Source organism: Periplaneta americana, chromosome 3, assembly GCF_040183065.1.
Source record: "Periplaneta americana isolate PAMFEO1 chromosome 3, P.americana_PAMFEO1_priV1, whole genome shotgun sequence".
Taxonomy (NCBI): domain Eukaryota; kingdom Metazoa; phylum Arthropoda; class Insecta; order Blattodea; family Blattidae; genus Periplaneta; species Periplaneta americana.
In genome coordinates, this window is record NC_091119.1 from 155115759 (window position 1) to 155135719 (window position 19961).

The 19961-nt window shown below is 34.6% G+C and overlaps 3 protein-coding genes across 5 annotated transcripts in view; 2 read left to right on the forward strand and 1 right to left on the reverse strand.

Moving 5' to 3' along the window:
- The window catches only part of LOC138696713 (uncharacterized), a 60918-nt gene that overhangs the window by 7609 nt on the left and 33348 nt on the right, over nucleotides 1-19961 (forward strand). Inside the window, exon 6 of one of the 3 annotated variants that reach the window (XM_069822033.1) lies at nucleotides 81-339. The exons of the other annotated variants lie outside the window; for them this stretch is intronic. Coding sequence (XP_069678134.1) covers nucleotides 81-211 — 131 coding nt within the window. The 3' untranslated portion in view covers nucleotides 212-339. Of the gene's footprint in view, nucleotides 1-80; nucleotides 340-19961 lie in introns of those variants that run through there. 3 annotated transcript variants of the gene reach the window in all.
- Nucleotides 15286-17009, forward strand: LOC138697063 (uncharacterized). The gene is made up of 2 exons (XM_069822658.1): nucleotides 15286-15656; nucleotides 15865-17009. The coding sequence occupies exons 1-2, from the start codon at nucleotides 15455-15457 to the stop codon at nucleotides 17007-17009; spliced, it is 1347 nt and encodes a 448-aa protein (XP_069678759.1). The 5' UTR covers nucleotides 15286-15454.
- Nucleotides 18265-19957, reverse strand: LOC138697064 (uncharacterized). Its single transcript, XM_069822659.1, has 2 exons — nucleotides 19672-19957; nucleotides 18265-19540 (listed from the first exon to the last, which is right to left on the reverse strand). Exons 1-2 carry the CDS (start codon nucleotides 19800-19802, stop codon nucleotides 18265-18267), a joined length of 1407 nt encoding a protein of 468 aa, XP_069678760.1. The 5' UTR covers nucleotides 19803-19957.

Here is a 19961-nt window from a genome sequence, read left to right on the forward strand (position 1 = left end):
TATAACTACTTTTTTATATTCTCAATGACAATTCCTGTTCAATAATGGAGATAGTAACTCAAATATATGTTTCTTTTCAGCTCATATATATATTGGTTTTCGTGAGACGAATCCTAAAGAAGATGCGATAGAGGCTGCAAACAAGACGTTACAAGAAAACGGCATGAGTCTGAAGGATCTAGGAAGATTCTCTGACTGCGATGAGATGTGAAAATTGCTGGGCGTCAAATCATAAACTCTTGCTCAGAGTAACTTAGAGTGTTTCCACACAGTTATATTAATTCAATTTAATAAACAATGAAAAAAAAATAAAGTGTGTACATTGAAATTAAGATATAATGCAAGTGTTTCCTTTTGTAGGAATGTCTTACATAATGTCACAATATATTTCCTTACATAACAATGCATCCTCTCATTTTTCCCCTATATCTGATATTGTATCTTAGGAATACATTTCGGTCTGCTGCTTTATACATACTTTCGATCTTGTCATCTTGAAGCACTGTATTCTATGTGTTATCTTGACAAACTCAAAACAAATGAAAGAAACGAAAGCAGGAAGGTCTGACAAAGCAAGGATTTGTTGGAGGGGTTACTTAACTGCTCATGTTCAAGATCACTAGAAATTCCAAGGGTGCACGAACTCCTCCATTTAAGTTTCCAGAAGAAAAATATATATATTTAAATAAAGTTTTGTTTGAAAAAAATCGTCTGTTTCGCATCTAATTCGCGTTTTGATATAAATTTTGCATTTTAAGTAAATTTCGAATTTTATCGCGTACTCAGAATACATATAAAAGGGTTTATAGGTCGTGAAAAATGAAAATACAAAATTACAAACTTTTATAAACATTTCGCGTAATATTGTTATCGCGAAAAGCCCTTAATATAATAGATCAATCACAGATGTCGCAGGATTTCTTGGTCTTCCTGAACGGGAACAGAGAGGCAGATGGAGGGCGGCGCGTAACGGAGGTGGAGCCAATATAGTAGAATAATAGGCCTATGCGCATGCTCCACATGTCAAAACATAGAACTACAGTATTTTCTTCAATGCGTACGCAGCGTTAACGTTGAAAATGGAGCAGCAAGAGTGCAGCAATTATGGTAAAATCACATTATGCGAAGAAAGTATAACCCTGTTATCGACAGCGGAGAAAGGGAAATTATTGAAAAATACCAATAAGTGTTGTGAGAAGGAAAAATTTGATTAAACGAGTGTTTCCTGGAATCTCTTGATAAGGCTTATGAAAAAGCGGCTAAGTAAGCCTACTCTGGCAAAAGTATTAGTTCTGTGAAGAGAATTAAGAAGGTTGAATTACAACCAAGTGAATATCACATTAATTTACTTCGGGAAAGAACAGATATCCAATGTTTAGAAAGTAGGTTTGTAATGGTTATGTTACGTGATTTGTGTACCGAGAGTAACATGAGTTACTACATATTATTAGGCCTATAATACCGTTATTAGCAGGACTGGCGTTCGGGATTTATTATTAAAGACAATATATACAACTTTCAGCAATTTGCTATTTGTTCTGGAGGCCCGACTCGAGACCTCGCAGACTGAGTGTGATTTTGGAATGTTGGTGGAATGCTGATAATGGTGAAGGGTAACGGAAGAACCCCGAGAAAATCTCTCGCGCCCATTTTGTTCACCACAAATTCCTCTATGACCCAAACTAGAATCGAATCCGGGTCGTCACGGTTGAAGGCAGAAAGGCTAATCACTTAACCACGGGCGAGGTGAACCTCGATAAATCTATTACAAGGAATGCCGTGTAGATGAGCTTTTCGAATCATTACCATTTTACAACTGCGACATCATTGCGGTTGAGTTGGCCTGGGATACATTCGAGCACACAATACAACGGCAGATATTATTTGGTCTAATTTAGAAATCTCGGCAATGAAAGGACTTTCTGCTGTGACAGTAGAGGATTGGAATTGGTAGACCTACTGTAGACACGTCAGTTCATTAGAGGAAAAATAATAATTAATTTTGGACCAAGCGATAATGATGACCATAATGGCGATGTCAGTAGTGATATCGATATGGATTGTGTCTAATTATAAATTAAAATAAACCTGTAAATATTATTCTATCCATATGTCTAAGTTATGTACCCTTTCTATATAATGTATATAGAAATAGAAGTAGTAACTCCGCCATTACCGATCCCAGTCTGGATGAAAGCGGAGGTGGTTACACAAGACTATAGCCTATTTAAAATGCTTACTTTTTACAGGTTAAGACCTACTTCGAAATCATGTTTTCCTCTGAAGACCGGAGTGTCGCGAGAAGATATCTAATTTCATACTGCCAATAGCTGAACCAAATTCCTTTACAGTAGAGAGCCCTGCAGTGAACAGAGCAATCATGATCATCATCAGCCATTCAAGTAATTAGTAGGCCTAGTGGCCTGTGACATTCTCCTTCCACCTTTTTAAGGGCCGATCCAAAGATCTTTTCCCTCAAGTCGATGAGAAACAATGGGCTTGAAAGGAGCAATATATTCTGGGGGCGGGGCAGCCATGCCGTTCCGTTACGTTGACAAGTAAGTTACATGCCGCACCGAGCAGTTCGAAAGACAAACCGAGAGGATGTAAGGTTCCAGACAACTTGTGACAACAGTAGATTACATGAAATACACTTTACTGTACTCATGAATTACCTACTTCTGAAGGGTATTAATGGCCACCGTCAAGTATCCTTGTCTGAGAGTGTCAAATTCATCAAGTTTTCAAGAAATATGATCATTTTCTGAAAATCACGTGGATAATTTTCGAACTTACGAGGGCGATGTGTGACATAGGTTATTTCTTAAGTTGGTTATTTAACGAAGCTGTATCAATTACGAGGTTATTTAGCGTCGATGAGATTGATGGTAGCGAGATGGTATTTGGCGAGATGACGCCGAGGATTCGCCATAGATTACATGGCATTCACCTTACGGTTGGGGAAAACCTCGGAAAAAACCAACCAGGTAATCAGCCCAAGCGGGGATCGAACCCGCGCCCGAGCGCAACTTCAGACCGGCAGGCAAGCGCCTTAACCAACTGAGCCACGCCGGTGGCTCAGGTAGGTTATGTTTTTAAATTAATTTACGTATTTATTGGTGTAATATTTGTTTAAACTTAAATACACGTATAACAATTAATTAGTATATTTTGTGCGTTTTTTTTTTACATATTTTCAAATGTAGTCTACCATTCCAAAATGCTTATCTGCTTGTGAATATATGATATTAGCACTTATTCCCGCGACAATATGGGCAGTATTTGTGTGCCCTAAATTGTGTCGAGCTGTGTTTGCCTTGGTCAACCACATGACCAGAATGTTAGATTACTTGGTAATATCTGATACTGACACGTATCTCCACAATAATTTTGGGCAGACTTTGTGTCACCAAAAACTGTGATGCTGTGTTTATCAAGAGATGTAGTATGCAGACTCGCTGGCCTGCTGATCCAGAGCTGCGCTCGGGCTTCGGTTGGATCCCCCCGTTTGGTCTCATTAATTGGTTTCTTGCGAGGTTTTCCCCAGCCGTGGGACTGATGCCGATGGTTTATGGCGAGTCTTCGGCCTCATTTCATTTCACCCCCTTTGATCTGATTACCTGGTTGGGTTTTTTCCGAGGTTTTCTCCAACCATAAGGCAAATGCCAGGTAACGGGCCTCACCTCATCCCACTACATCTCGCCAAAATATTGAAAAAAAATTGTAGAAAATTGAAAAATTGTAAAAACTGTAATTGTAATTGTAATCTTGTAAAATTTCGACTTGTTCCACATCTTAAAGCTTCATTGCTAATGTAAGATCTATGGAATATAATAAATGAAATGAAAAAAAAATTAAACACTACCTATGAAGATTTGATATTGGCACTTATTCCCACGATAATAGAGGCAATATTAATTATTGTGTCACATAAAAATGTGTGCAGCTGATTTTTATTTATCAAGACAAGACAATATTCATTAAAATATACAGTTTTCCTACAGTAGAATGGCGGTAGGCCTATTTGATTCACCTGAAAGTATGTTCATCTGGTTTTGTTATATGCTGATCACATGATCGTGAGGTCACGCTGCATGTGAATTTGACAATGCAATGAGGACGAAACACAAAAAATAGCCACTTTAATGAAGCAAACAAGTGGTAGCTATTTGATCTTATCGATAAGTGCACAAAATTAGAGTACAACTGTATTGTGTCAACGAGTAATGATTTTTGTATAGGCCCGATACATAAGACTATTAAAGAATTAGCAGTTTATATGCAATACATACAAACTGTATATAAAAATTGCACAGTTAGGCCTTTATGCGGATAATGTACGTGTATGTTTAGTGAATGTGTAAAAAGTGTGTCATAATGTGATATATTCATACCTATATTCATTCTTTGCACATATGTATGTATGTATGTATGTATGTATGTATGTATGTATGTATGTATGTATGTATGTATGTATGTATGTATGTATGTATGCATTGTGCAATGGCAAATTGTGTTGTTGCAAATATATTTGTGTGTGGTTGAAAATTTTTTGCGTGTGTACGTTGGTTGAAAATGGTGTTCGTGTGTGCGGTAGTAAGTGTGCGTTTGTTTGTGTTTGCAAGTGTGTGAGCGCATGCTATGGGAAATGTATGGGTTCGTGCTGTTGCGCGTGTATGCTGTTGGGAGTTGGTGCGTTCGTGCGAATACATAATGCATAATTAGCTATTCTTGGAACCTATGTGCGAGGTTGCAAGGATTTGTGTGATTGTGGTTGCCAATGTTCGTGTGTATGCGTTTGCATGTATTTCCGTGTGTGGTTATGATTGCAATTATTTTCACTCGTGTGTGTGTGTGTGTGTGGGGTTGGTTGCAAGTATTTACGCACGTGGTGACGTTTCAAGAATTTGCGCACGAATGTGTCAGATGTTGCAAATATTTGTGTGTGTTGTTGTTAAAAGCATTTGCTTGCGCGTTTTGTGTGGTTGCAAGTATTTGTGCTAACGTTTATGTGTGTGATTGCGTTTTAACTATTATAATAACACCAAACCGATAATCAAATCATTGTTTTTAATTCGTCGCCATGTTAATTATCCTCCAGTAGAGAATAATGACGGCCTGGTTGTTTAGTTTTCGCAGTCGCTCTTTGAGATCAAGGACGCTTGAATGAACTACTATTATATTTCTCTTTTTTCATAATTTGAGGAAGAAGTTACGACAGGTCTGTCCAACGTTCGTTTGTATTCGAGCACATTTGAATGATAACTAGGGGTGCGCGGGCGCCAAGTTACGATTCCATTACTTCGACACTACTGCTACTGGTACTACTAATACTACTACTACTACTACTAATAGTAATAATAATAATAATAATAATAATAATAATAGTGGGGACAAATATGTGAAATTATTTTTAATCACATAATTAGCATGAATTCTGACACTGCATGCTCGCTGCAAGTTGAGGAAAATCTGGTGTGTAGCTGGAATAAGCTGTTCTTAATGCTTCATTCAGGTGTGGATCTGTCAGGCACGATCGGTATTCGTTTTTGTTGATGTTCATAGACGAAAATGAAACTTCACAAAGATATGTTAAACGAAAACACGAGCACATTTTCAGAACAACACTACGGATATTAGGATATTTTTCTCTGTCCACCAGAGTCCAGAAATTGTCATATGTTGCGTAGGAGGATTTTAAAAAAAGCTCTGATTAAAGATTTAAAATTTCCATTTCTAATACTTCAAGATTATATAATTTTCGAAGATTTCACACAAACGTCAACAGAAGCGAATGGATTATTGACAAACATTATCACTGATTCTAGCATTGAAAACTGGCTAAATCTATTACCAAAGTCCGACCGAAGAGTTTCAAGATGCTTGGCAAAAGATGATCGTGCTTGCCGCCATTTACCATTTCTGCCATAGATTTCAAATTTGGAAAGTGTGAAGGCGAATTTCTATTTAAATGAGCAAACCATAACTTTAATTTATTTTCAAGTAAACTACCACACTTATTATACTTGAAATATTACGATCTTTTCCTTGCAATTCGAGATTTAACCCATTTAATTTTGAGGTGATATCTGCCAATATATCATCAAATTCGTGATAATATTGCCCTGGAGATGATTTAAAAAAAGTCTCTTATCTCATCCAGCACACAGCAGAACCGTTCCAGTGTTTCCTCACGTCTGCATGAAAAATTACGTCACCATACTCAGCATCTGATATATTCAAAATATTTTTGAATAATCGATGACGAGTAGAAGGCGATCTGATGTAATTAACCACACGAATTACAACTTTCATGACATGATCGAATTTCAAAACCTTTGCGCATAAAACTTCCTTGTAGATAATACAATGATAAGAAAGACATTTGGAAAATGATTCATTCTTAGCACAAAGAGACAGAAAACCATTATTTCTACAGTCATAGACGGTGCCCCATTTGTTGTTATATCAAAAAACTTTGAAAGTGATAAGTTACTGTCTTTGACATACTTAAGTACCGCATTAAATATGTCTTCTCCCCTGGTACGTCCATGAAATGGCAATAGTTTGACAAACTGTTCCTTTACTGTAAAATCATTAAAAACCATTCTAAAAATATAACTTACACAATTCAGCAATATCAGACATATGAGTACTTTCATCAAACTGGAGTGAAAAATATACACACAATTTGCAATGAAAAATATACACACAATTTGCAAATCCTGATGTAATTGAGATTCCAAATTATTAGAAATCTGTTCAATCCGCCTAGCAACGGTTTGATGAGACAACTGAAGTCCTTTGATGGAAGACATTGGTTACTATAATAATATCATTATTAAAGAAGTTTAATATAGTGTACAATGAAATGATTTCTTCTGTGACTGTATTAAAATGGCATATGGGTCCGACGGATCCTCCTTGCCCATCTACGTTATAAAAATAGGTAGCCTAGAGAATGAAAGTTATATATATATATATATATATATATATATATATATATATATATATATAGCTAAGACGTAACAGGCTTCGCTGAACAGACCTCTCGTACACACATTGTTGCAATGTTAATTTAGATTTTAGGTTTTTCACTATGTGTTTTCTTAATTCGGATTTCACAAAAAATTCACTGTTAAAGTTTTTGTGATTAGCTAAAAACGTCGCTCTACTCTACTTTTTTTTAGGAACACATACGCTAACATCTATACTAATAATAAATCTGTAGCCGAAGTTTTTCTGGTAATTTTCGATTTTCCAAAAATAATTGGTCCTAACATATATAATTAACCGCCCTGAAACCGAAAATCACTTTTTTGAAATTTTTGTTTGTATGTCTGTCTGTGTGTCTGTCTGTATGTCTGTCTGTCTGGATGTTTGTTACCTTTTCACGCGATAATGGCTGAACCGATTTATATGAAAATTGGAATATAAATTAAGTTCGTTGTAACTTAGATTTTAGGCTATATGTCATTCAAAATACTTTATTTAAAAGGGGGGTTATAAGGGAGCCTGAATTAAATAAATAGAAATATCTCGCTTATTTTTTATTTTTCATGAAAAATGTTACGTAACAAAAATTTCTTTAAAAATAATTTCCGACAAGTTTTATTCTACACAAAATTTTGATAGGACTGATATTTAATGAGATAAATGAGCTTTAAAATTACAATAACACCGCCATCTAAGGCGCTGTACTGAAATAAAAACAAATGACTTCGTCTATAAGGCGCCTTGGACAACAACAATCGAAAGCTATTAAACAACCTAAGAGAATGTTCCTGTGTTTGTATGAAGTAATATCTGAAGCTAATTATACACATTAAAATTAATGATATGTCAATCTTCATTAAACTATGGTTGCATGTAATAACAATTAAGAAACATGTTAAAGGAATTGTCATTGCACCAAATGATTGCTCTCTGGACCAAAATGACCGCATTTTAATTATTTAAATACAATTTAAATTAAGTAACATATTAAACGATTTATCCTTCTATCAATCACGAATGTTCCCTGGATCAAACGTCCTATTTTAATTATGTAATTACTTTATATGTACTTCTAACAGGTGCAGCTGAGCGCACGGGTATGGCTAGTTATATAATAAACACACAGGTTTTCCTCTGCTTTCAATAAAATAATACTGGTCCTCCCAGTCACTGTTAAAGCTATAATTTCTTTGTCTTTTAGCCATTTTAAGAAGAGTTATGTTTAAAATATTATCTATTAATAACTGAATAATTTAAAAAGTAATGAAAAAACACTGATAACACGTTGAATATTCAACTTATCACAACAGAAAGCATAATAATATTGAACTAGCACTCACAACGACATTCACAAGTTTACAAGTAATATTGAATGTTCAGCTGACAGGAAGGAACTTGATAATCAAAACTGTTTTCCATTCCCATTGTATGACAGTTATAAATCTTTCGTTTGTTGTTTGCGACACTGCTATGTTGGGATCGTTGCTTGCGAGATGTATAATCTCGTAAGCAACGGTTGGGATTAAAGTGAGGAAATGCGCACATTAGGTTTCCCATTGTCGTCTTGGCAAATCTCTGTTACTGTAGGAAGTTTAGTTTATGGCACTGCAATAAATGTGAATGTCAATAAAGCTGGCCTGTTTGACGAAATAAAAATAACAAATTTCCTGGGTTTGAGAACGGCGCTTTTAAGATGAAATACGGTGTGTATACAAATGATTCATCGGGTTTTGACATCGTATATCTTCAAAAGTATAATGTCCATCCATTTGTACTAATAGCCAATCGAAAGAGCACATTTTCAAGTTCTGTACACATCATTACAAATGTTCTATGTGCCCTCCTCGTGTTACCCAACACACATCTATGCGGTAGTCCAGTTCGATCCATACACGTTGGAGCATGTCATTGTCGATGTTTCTCAGCGCAGCAGTGATGCGACCCCGCAGTTCAACCAATGTTGTCGGCATAGGTGGCATGTAAACATTCTCTTTCACGTACCCCCAAAAAAAAAATCACAAACTATGAGGTCAGGAGACCGTGGAGGCCACCTGAGGAGTGCCAAATCATCCTGAGCACATTGCCCAATCGCAGAATCTTCACACAGTTGCATAGGAATGTCCAGTTCGCGACTTGCTCGACGTGTTGATTTTTGTGGGCTACGAACAAGTGCCTCTCGATTCTCTCCACATTTTCGCTGAAACACCTGGTCGTCCTGAGCTTTTTCCTTTACACAAGCACCCTTTGTCTTTCAACTGTCGATACCACCGCAGAATGCTTTGGTGGGTCTCCTCTGTAGTGTCTCCGGACCTCACGCTGCACAGTGATGATGGATTGAGTACTCTGATATTTCAAAACACAAAATGATTTCTGTTGATCAGTCACCATTTTACCAACCGCCACTAGTGAGTCACTGAAGAGTCAGAATGAAATCTGAAATGAGAGATATCAAATTTAAGAATATCCTCTTTCTATTGGCTATGAGTACAAATGGGTAGACATTATAAATTTTAAGCTATACGATGTCAAAACCTGGTGAATCATTTGTATACGCCCTGTATATAAAAACGGTATCGTACGAACAAAGGAATCTGTAAGCAATGGCATGCTTCACGGAAATACTGCGAAAACATTTAACGTCTAATTCTAAGCTTAAACCTTTATTCAAATACTGAAAAATGTTTTGTTTTAAAATATGAATTAAAATTTAAAATGAGCAATTTGAAATTTTATAGCGAAAGGTGTAAAAAAAATATCACTGGCCCCGAGTTGAACAGGTCAGAGTTATGCTCTTCATATAGGGTAAATTAGGGTCTGTTGGACAGTCGGGCATGTTGGACACTTTGATCTTTAACGTGTTACCTCGCCACTTGTGGACACCACATTCTGACGGAAGTAGCCCCAATCGTGGCTACTTCCCTCACTGATTTCTAGCAGAATGTGGTGCCCACAAGTGGCGAGGTAACACGTTAAAGTAGAAAGTGTCCAACATGCCCGACTGTCCAACAGACCCTAATTTACCCTATTATTTAATGATTTTTGATTCATAAATTTTACTTGTCTTTCCATTCTTCTTCATATTTTAGAATAACGCCTGACGTTGTCATAGACGTCACAAAACAACATGATAAAAACTTACTTTCATACAATGTAACTAGTTAGTCTATACATGTACATACAAAGTACAAAGAAGCTCACAACCAGCTTTGTGGGAATTGCAAGTCTCGAGTGAGTATGGGAAGAACAGTAACGTAAACTTAGAGGCATATTCATCATTTGTCTAAAGCTAGTGAAAAAAAAATAACAAGCGTGTCGCTACTAATAAATATAAGATTAGAAAAAGCTATTTTTCTCAATAAACAACATTTCATCGGTAAGGGAAGAAACTTTGATAAGAAAAGAAACTGCGAAAAAAGCGAAATATATGATAGAGCAATTCGAGTTTCATAATCAGAAATTGAAGATCGAGTCATTTAATCGCTCAAGATTGACAAAATTAAATATATCTACATCCAAATTTAAAAATCACAGAGCGAATTTCAAAAATAAAACTAAATCTTCCAAGCAGTTTGTTTCCAACTACCATTCATGTGAACATCGAAGTTTATGAAACCAGTAACTTTAGGTACACACGATTACTCAGTTCTTATTAGTTGGTTTTCATTGTCTCTTAACTGCACGAAATTAGTAATATTGTGATTTAAAAATTTGGTATTTTGTGTATTAGTATTACTGTCTTAATTTTTCGCTTCTCCTTTTCCTGAATTCCAAAATAAGTCATAAATCAACGATTTACATCCCTTTTAAGATCGGGTACACCGATGAAGATGCCAAGTTGTCGAACATAACACCAAATTTTGATAAGGATAGACTGTAGAATTAGTAATAGCGAGAAAGATTAAAATTTAGATAGGATGGGGAATCAGATGCAGATTTGAATTTTTTACACTACACCTTTTCCAGTTGCATTTCAGAAAATATCAATTGTTTTTCAGAAGTTATCAAATGTATTTCAGATTAGTCAAATGTATTTCAGATTTGTCAATTATATTTGAGAAATTATCAATTGTATTTCAGATTTGTCAATTGTATTTCAGATGGTATCAGATGTATTTCAGATTTATCAATTGTATTTGAGAAAATATCAATTGTATTTCAGAACTTATGGTTGGCACCTTATTCTCCAATGTTAAATCCAATCGAGATTATTTGGTGTAAAATGAAGACGTACGTAAAACCCATCTTGGAATTCCTGACGTCACGGCTCCTGGTGTTGTAGGCTAATTTACCTACTGTACTGTAGAGAGTAAAATTGATGAAGCAGCACACACAATATTGTTGGTGGTGATTGTGCTCGTGCAGTACAACACAGTACAATTCATCAAGCTGCAGATTTAGCTATGGAGAATATGCTTGTCAGACGATAAAATGAAATAAAGTTGAGGATTCTTTAAATCCATTTTCTATTTTTAAAAATATATATTAAAATCTCAAGTAGGTCTACGTTTGTTATTTTGTGAAATAAAAGTGACTACGTAATCTTAAATGCATTGCTTATTTTCTGAAATACATTTGATAACATCTGAAATAAAATTGACACATCTGAAATATATTTCGATACCATCTGAAATACAATTGACAAATCTGAAATACATTTGACACCATCTGAAATACAATTGACAAATCTGAAATACAATTGATAATTTCTGAAATACAATTGATAATTTCTGAAATATAATTGAAAAATCTGAAATACATTTGATACCATCTGAAATACAATTGATAAATCTGAAATACAATTGATATCGTCTGAAATACAATTGACTAATCTGAAATACATTTGATAATTTCTGAAATACAACTGGAAAAGGTGTAGATAAGCTTATGTTTGGAAACAAAATTGTTTCAAGTGTGAAACTCTTCCTTAACGCGATACGAAACGTTACTTCATAACGCAACTAAACACTGACTTGGTTATTGACAATAACTGTTACAAACTATTACTACGTACCTACTACATTGATATGGATTATTAACATTTTCCGCTATTTGATATCTCGGAACAAAATCGCGTTCCTGTAATGTGCTTGTTTTTTTTTTTTTTAATGTGTAATAATTGTCAGTTTCTTGTCTAGGAAATTAAAAGTACACGAAATAATTAATGTTTCAATTGTCTTCACAGGTGCGAATAAAGATGTTGCTCCTGCTATGTCTGATTTTATTCGCTGGTGCGATTTTCACTTCCAGCAATGGGTGTGATATGGGTCCAATAACTTTAAATAACTTTGACTTCAACAAGGTATGAAATTGTTCAAAATAAAATTAGAATTCACTAATAATAATATACACATTATGTAGCCTAAGTACGTTTTTTTTAACAGATACAGAACAAAGACTTCATAAAATTATTTCAGAGGTAACTTAAACCCAAATAAAGATGTCATTCTACAAAACAATTCTACAAAAAGCATTATGGTAACAAGCATTCTGAAAATAAATTTTTGATCTTAAATACCTTGTAAAAAATTCTCAACACAGCATTCCAAAGTGAATCCCGAGACATCAGTAAATCAATGTTCTCTCTTCAAACTCAATTTTACATATCTAACCGTCTTAGAAAGATCCGAAATTTGACACTAAACATAATATTAATAATATCTTATCTTTCTTACAACATTATCTCAAACATTATGTAAACTGAAAGAGTTTCAAAAAGTGATCTTAAAATTTCGCCACGCAACACATTATGTGAAACTTAATTCCTACAAGTTCAGAATTATTATTTACATTCTTAAACTGTATTGCAAGAGCATACTACATTGCTATCCTAGATGACCAACGCAATCTGAGAGTATAATTATTTCGAAACTTATCGTCAATAACCTCAGTTAACTTCATGGCTTGGACTTTTCAATCTAATTCATCTTCAGAGTCAAAATATACCATATACTGTAGTTTCAATAGTTAACAGAATTAAAGTTCTATGCTATTAACTGTAAAATTACAATTACATAAAAAATCATACAGTAATTCCTGGCTTATCATTATAGCTACATTACGAGAAACTGTGATGTTGAATGAATAAGTAATAAACTTACATTATTTTTCAAACTGAGAATAACTGAAATTAAGTTAATCTGTTACCTCAATATTCCCCTTATTTCACTAATAACAACTTATTTACATACATTTAAATACTAAATATAATTTGAGGTAAAATGTACACTAAATAATGTTCAGCGTTGGTTTAATATTACCAATGAGCGAGGGGAACACGTTTGTAATTCCTGAGTTAAACTAAACTGAGTGAGCTATTCAGTTGTAGTAGTTTGAGTTCTTTTAAAATTTGGGATGACTTTTCGTCCTTCATTTCCAACTTGGCTGCTTCTTCTTTCAACATATGTAAGAATTCTTCCATTTTGTGCAAGGACTTTGTCAACTGGTAGTGCAGGAATCCTGAAGCAAGCCATACAGTTACAAATTTGTTTTGTTTTGTTGGTGGGTCTAATACCAATAATGTTTGGCACCAATCATGTAGTTGCGAATCTGGCCATGCTTTTACTAGCAAAGCTTTTGCTCCTTCCCATATGGTTTTCGCAGCACACAATTTGTGACACGATGTTTCAGTGTGTCTAACCACCCACACTTCTTGCATAATATTTAACTGACAATTTTTTACGACTACAGCCTAATAACTTTCCTTTTTTGTCTTTTGTATAAATATTTGTATACTACGATTTTGATTGATATGATGATTTACCGAGAAATAATATTTCATTTCTCGAACACTTTTAATAGGAATAATTTTTAATCATACTCTAATAAAAACTGAAGTCTAGCTGTTTCTGAAAATTGATGGGTTCATTTTCCTCCCAGATTGATTATTCATTTCGTCAAGATTATTGGTGAAAAAGTATGTGTTCAGACTATTTAAACACAGTCTTGTAGTGAGTGTATTCATTAGTTTAGAACTCTACTGTGCAACATTGAACAGACTAAAAACCTACAAAAAATCGACCATGACCCCCGAGAATCGGTGTGATTTCGGCTCATAACACTACGGTGAACCGTGTCGAATTCACTCATGCGCTTTGCTAGAATTATCAATACAGACTAGACCTAGTGACTTCAGATCAAAATTTTATTTCTTTGCCCCTCAGGAAATATCTGTCTCTTCACTATAAATGAGGAAGTTCTTTAGATGGTGCAATGGTGATTAATGTATTTGGAAACGGAATTCTTCAGTATGGTATTGATGAATTGATCAATTGTTAATTGAAATGTATTAATTAATTTAGAGATTAAGTGGAGACATAGTCGATGTTCACTTTATTATAATGTGTAGGACTAATTGAAGTCTTCAGAGCCATAATGGGCCAAGCGCCATTTATTAAAAACGGAGAAGGCAAAGGTTAAAGTTAAGTCAATACCATAGTTCAATAAAGATTGACATATCATTTAGTTTTAATGTGTATACTTTATATGTGACCCGTTGCGCGAAAAGGGACCTAAAGTCGTGGAAGGAAATTTTACAGGAGAACAAAATAACGAATTTGCGGTATAAAAACTGCATTTCTGTGTTTTGACATCCTGCCCCATACCTGTAGGCTTTTTACATACTAACTAGGACGTAGTTTTACACAGCGCTTCTTAAATACCAAAATCTTTCTTATAGTTGCTAAGAAAACAAATAAAACTTTAATAATTGCATTTTTCTCGAATAGTACATAATGTAATATAACATTCAATAAGTAATATATTAAAATCTATGGGACCTAGAACCATGAATTTTTTTTAAATGTTCAGTAGTTCATCCTCTTTTTGAAACCAAAAAAAAAAAAAAAAACAAAAAAATTAAAATCCGACTTTTGGTCCCATTTCCTATTATTACTTGCTAAATGATTCCATTGAATTATGGTAATAACTTCATTTTAATCCTTGTTTTCTACGGTTTTAGTAAATGGTGCTTGGCCCACTACGGTTCTGAACCCTTCAATTGTAATACTTATTATTGCTCAGTATAGAGGAAAATGTTACTATATTTTTCTGAAAACGTTAGTAATTTCAGAAAGCGTAATTTTGTTTCAGTCTTTATGACTTCGGATTTAGTTAAAAAGTGTTTCTATTTATTAACCGTGTACTCGTTCGGTTAATCGTGCGCTGAGCAACATAATATTTATAGAATGTTTGCATTGGTTAATATTCTATTACCGGTACATAATTTATATAGGTGCAATAACAACCTTAACCAACAATCACTCTTTTTCATCCAGTGTCTGAATAGGAGTGTACTGAACTACTACCGATAGATGTCTCCCCTGTACCAGCCGGTATGCGCTTCTTGCGATTCATTTGTTTTCGCATTTGGCTATGTTCGTAAGTAGTGTTACAGTGCAGTTCTCAACTAATATTTAATTATTATATAATATTATATGAAAAGGGGATACGGAAAACTGCGATGCCTGACTACTGTTGTGTTCCTTTGTGCAAAAATCAAGGTCGACCGTTTTCGTATCATCAATTTCCTAAGCAGGAAACTTTAAAGAAACAGTGGCTACATGTCATTCGCAGGAAAAACTTAAAAAAACAAAATGTGACAAGGAATATTAAGGTCTGCTCTCAGCATTTTAAGATGGAAGATTTCGTTACCACTTTATTAGGTAAGTAGTGTTTATTAATTCTAATTAAGGAACCATAATTACATTTATAAAACAGCGATGTCAGTTTCCATTGCGTAACATTATTATTATAATTATAATAATAATAATAATAATAATAATAATAATAATAATAATAATAATTATTATTATTATTATTATTATTATTATTATTATTATTATTATTATTATTATTATTATTATATTTTAGGGGAAAGACCACGACTCAAATTGAACGCCGTTCCATCTGTATTTAAATGGTCGAGATCCACAGGACGAACCACAAGGGAGAAGAGGTTTCAGAGTAGGAAGAAATCCTTGGACAGATCTGCCATCCAAGAACCAGGAGAAATAGAAATGGCAGAATGTCAGATATCGGCCTACGAAGAAATTGAACTATCATGCGATCATGAGAACGAACTTCCTTCTGCAGTAGTGGAATATCAAAATACTGGAACGCAGACAGACCAGGGTGGCATCCTAGACATTAACAGGGTCATGTGTAACCCAGCTGCTGTGCTTCTTTTCACTTCCTTCACCGACAGAAATCATTTTAATTTAGTGTTTGCTGCTCTTGGGGAAAATCGTTTCCAATTACAAGTGTTTCCCCTTTCACCAGAACATTGCTTCCTTCTCACAGTTATGAAACTTAGAACTAACAAGTCAGATGTTGAGTTAGGCCTAGCATTTGGTATAAGTAATAATATTGTGGGTCAAATATTCAATGTCTGGATAAATTTTATGTACAGTCAATTCAAAGAGCTGAACATATGGCTTGATAAGAAAACTGTTTTATCACATGTCCCACCTGCATTTAGGGAAAAATATCCCACAACCAGGGTCATTATAGATGCTACTGAGGTGTCTATAATGAAACCTAAAAATCCAACAGCCCAACAAGCAACATTTTCCAATTACAAAAACTGTAATACAGTTAAGGTGCTGATAGGGATCAATCCCTCAGGTTTCATTTGTTTCATTTCTGATGCATATGGGGGTGCTATTTCAGATAGACAGTTATTTATACGATCTGGCTTATTAGATCTCTTGGAAGAAGGAGATGCAGTAATGGCTGACAGGGGCTTCAACATACAAGATCTACTGTGTGTGAAAGGTGTGTCACTGAACATTCCACCTTTCCTGAAGGGGAAAACACAATTTTCCCCATCAGAAAACATCGAGACGAGGAGAATTGCCTCTAATAGGATCCATGTAGAAAGGGCAATAGGGCTTGGAAAAACTTACAAAATTCTGCAATCAAAGGTGCAGTACAGCAAAATACGTTTATCCAGCAGAATAATATTTGTCTGCTATATGCTCTGCAACTTCAGAAAATCAATCATGAAAGAGCAGTGATGTGAAATAAAAATGTTCTGTGTAAAATCATCTGTTGTTTAGTTAAATTTATTTATTATTGCAAAATTATGGTTTAGGATATTAGGCCTAGTCTTAATGTATTTTTATTTCATCAATCAATAGAATCATTAGATTGGACACAATCAAACACAACTTACTAAAAAATACGTAATATAAATCTACCTTAAGCTACGTAGTTTCAGTACCTAGAAAATCAATTAATATTTGTAAAAAAAAGCCCTATAAATGGCAAAAGTTTGAAGTTTTCTTAAACATACTTGTTAGTGATTTTTATTCTTATGAAAGTTTGATTCCTTTGCATTTTAGACTTTTCTCAAATACAGCTAATTGTAATTTGCCATGCTATAACTATCTTTTTCGTATTGTAGTTTTAATTTTCAGAATTCAATTCATGTTTATATCCTTTTCATAATTTCATAGAATTGATGCAAACCATATTACCCACTACGTTGTAATTTAAAAGAATATATAAATTTTTAGCTGGATATTAAGGACTTCCAATATTAACAGGAAGAAAATAATTTTGCGAGAATGTGTTTAAACGAATCCATGGGTATATTTTTGTCAAATCAAGAAATGTTAAATGTTATGATTTATTTAACGACTCTCGCAACTGCAGAGGTTATATCAGCGTCGCCGGATGTGCCGGAATTTTGTCCCGCAGGAGTTCTTTTACATGCCAGTAAATCTACTGACATGAGCCTGTCGCATTTAAGCACACTTAAATGCCATCGACCTGGCCCGGGATCGAACCCGCAACCTTGGGCATAGAAGACCAGCGCTATATCAACTCGCCAACCAGGTCGACTCAAGTCAAGATGTCATAGTTTACACAGCATACTGTTTGCATCAGCTCTATAAAATTACATTCTTTTTTTATCAAGCATGTTTTTAGAAATAAAAATAAACAATACATTTTACACCATGACAAATGATCAAATAACAATAATAAACCACATATTTTCATGTAACTCTCTTCATTTATATATTTTCATGCATACCTCTTATATAGGTAATCTCACTGCAACTAAGTAACACTGACACATTATTAACCATGAGATACAGGAGTCAATTTAAGTCAAAATTTAAGACAAAAGTGATGGGACAAAATACTCCTTGTAAAATTTATCTAGTTGCAATGACATTTCCTGTATGAAAACATTATCCCTCTCGACTTCTATGATAAGCATGTCAACTGCTGTATACACCACAAAGTAGCAGTACTGTCGTCCTGTCACAATTGTCCTTGAACCTGATAGAAGTAGTTGTGATTTCTTTTTAGTACGACATTCCGTCCTATCATTTGCAGGTATGGCACTGCATTTACAGAAATCTTATAATTTTTCTGGCTTGAAAGTCCTTTTAATTCTAGAACCCCTTCATTACCTATAAGTCCATCACAAGAGGCTACTAGGTAACTCTTTTCTGGATGAATTATTAGTCCACACCTTACAACACGATTATCGGTAATTTCTTCGAATCTCATCCTTGCTAAACCTTCCATTTGCAGACCCCACTTCATATTATTATTTTGAAAATTTGATCGCATTCTTAATTGTCGAGCAAGTTTCTCAGGATCCCTCGTGCGACAGATCTTTCCAAAATTGCTAGCTGTTAAACGACATTCTCTCTCTTTGAACCACAAATGTTGTTGAGACTGCTCTCGCTTTGTTTTTTCCACTTGCGCTCTCTTCTCCTCATCAGTAGCAACTAATGTTTCTGCAAATGTCGTCAGTGGATCAACACCATAGTAATGGTCATGGACTACACCTATCAGTGGAACCGACTCTTTTTTTACAGCATATGAAAAAGTGAGTTTATGTGTTGAACTTTGAATGAGTTTATGTACATAATTTTCATATCCTTCTTGATTTATTCCACTTAGAGGCCTCACATCATGACAAGGCATCTGAGCATCTGGAGCTAGTGGTAGATCTTTCGCTTTTATAGGACTTTGTGTTCTTTTCTTATTGGCTGGTCGATGAAATGTTTGCAGAACTTGGGTGCAAGTCTGAGAACACTTTATTTCCCCACTTTTGGAGAAATGCTCTAAAGCGTAACACAGAGCGGCAATATGTTTACAACTGGCTTTGGGACCTGCTCCTGCAACACATTCACAGTCTGCTCCTGATATAATACTAGACTTATTTAATACTAGTTTCACTTCATATTTTTTGTTTTTTGTGTATTCTGATTTCACTTGACTAATTATAAACACTGCACTGGAATTTACATAGCATTTAATGAAGTTAATGAATCTGTCATTAAATAACCTATAACCTGAATCACACAATGATCTATAATTCGAAACTGAGCAACCATTAATTTCTGACTTTCTGAAAATAAAGTAGTTAATCAATTCAAAGCTTGACAGTTTTATTTCACTCCGATGAGCTGATACGATATCTTGAAATCCATCAAGCACTTCTGGAAAATCTAATGTAGGCCTACCGGTAAGAGCCAATGACACTGATGTCTTCTGGATATGAAGCTTCATATAAGCTTCTAACCTAAAAAAAATAGATATGGAATATACAGTATATCGTATTTTCATAAAACATTGTGCAATATAATTTCACTCAATTTGTAACCCAAAAATAAAGCAAAACAATTTGTTGCCATAACAAACAGTTTAACCTACCTTTCTAATAATTCGCGTTTGTTTCCACTTGTTTTTCCACCTCTTTTCTTCAGTTCTGCTTTTAAATCAGCAACCTTCATTGACTGTATATTATTCCGCATCGCATCTGGATCAGAAAAGGACGAATCCATTTTTTATAATTACTAATTCACGTAAAAATAATATTTTGAACCCCGCAAAGTTTGTACAAACTAGTAAGACTGGATGCAAAACAAATGAGAAGCGGTAAGCGCATACCGGCTGTTACATCTGCGCCATCTGTCGGAGAAGTTTGGCGTAAGACACTCCTA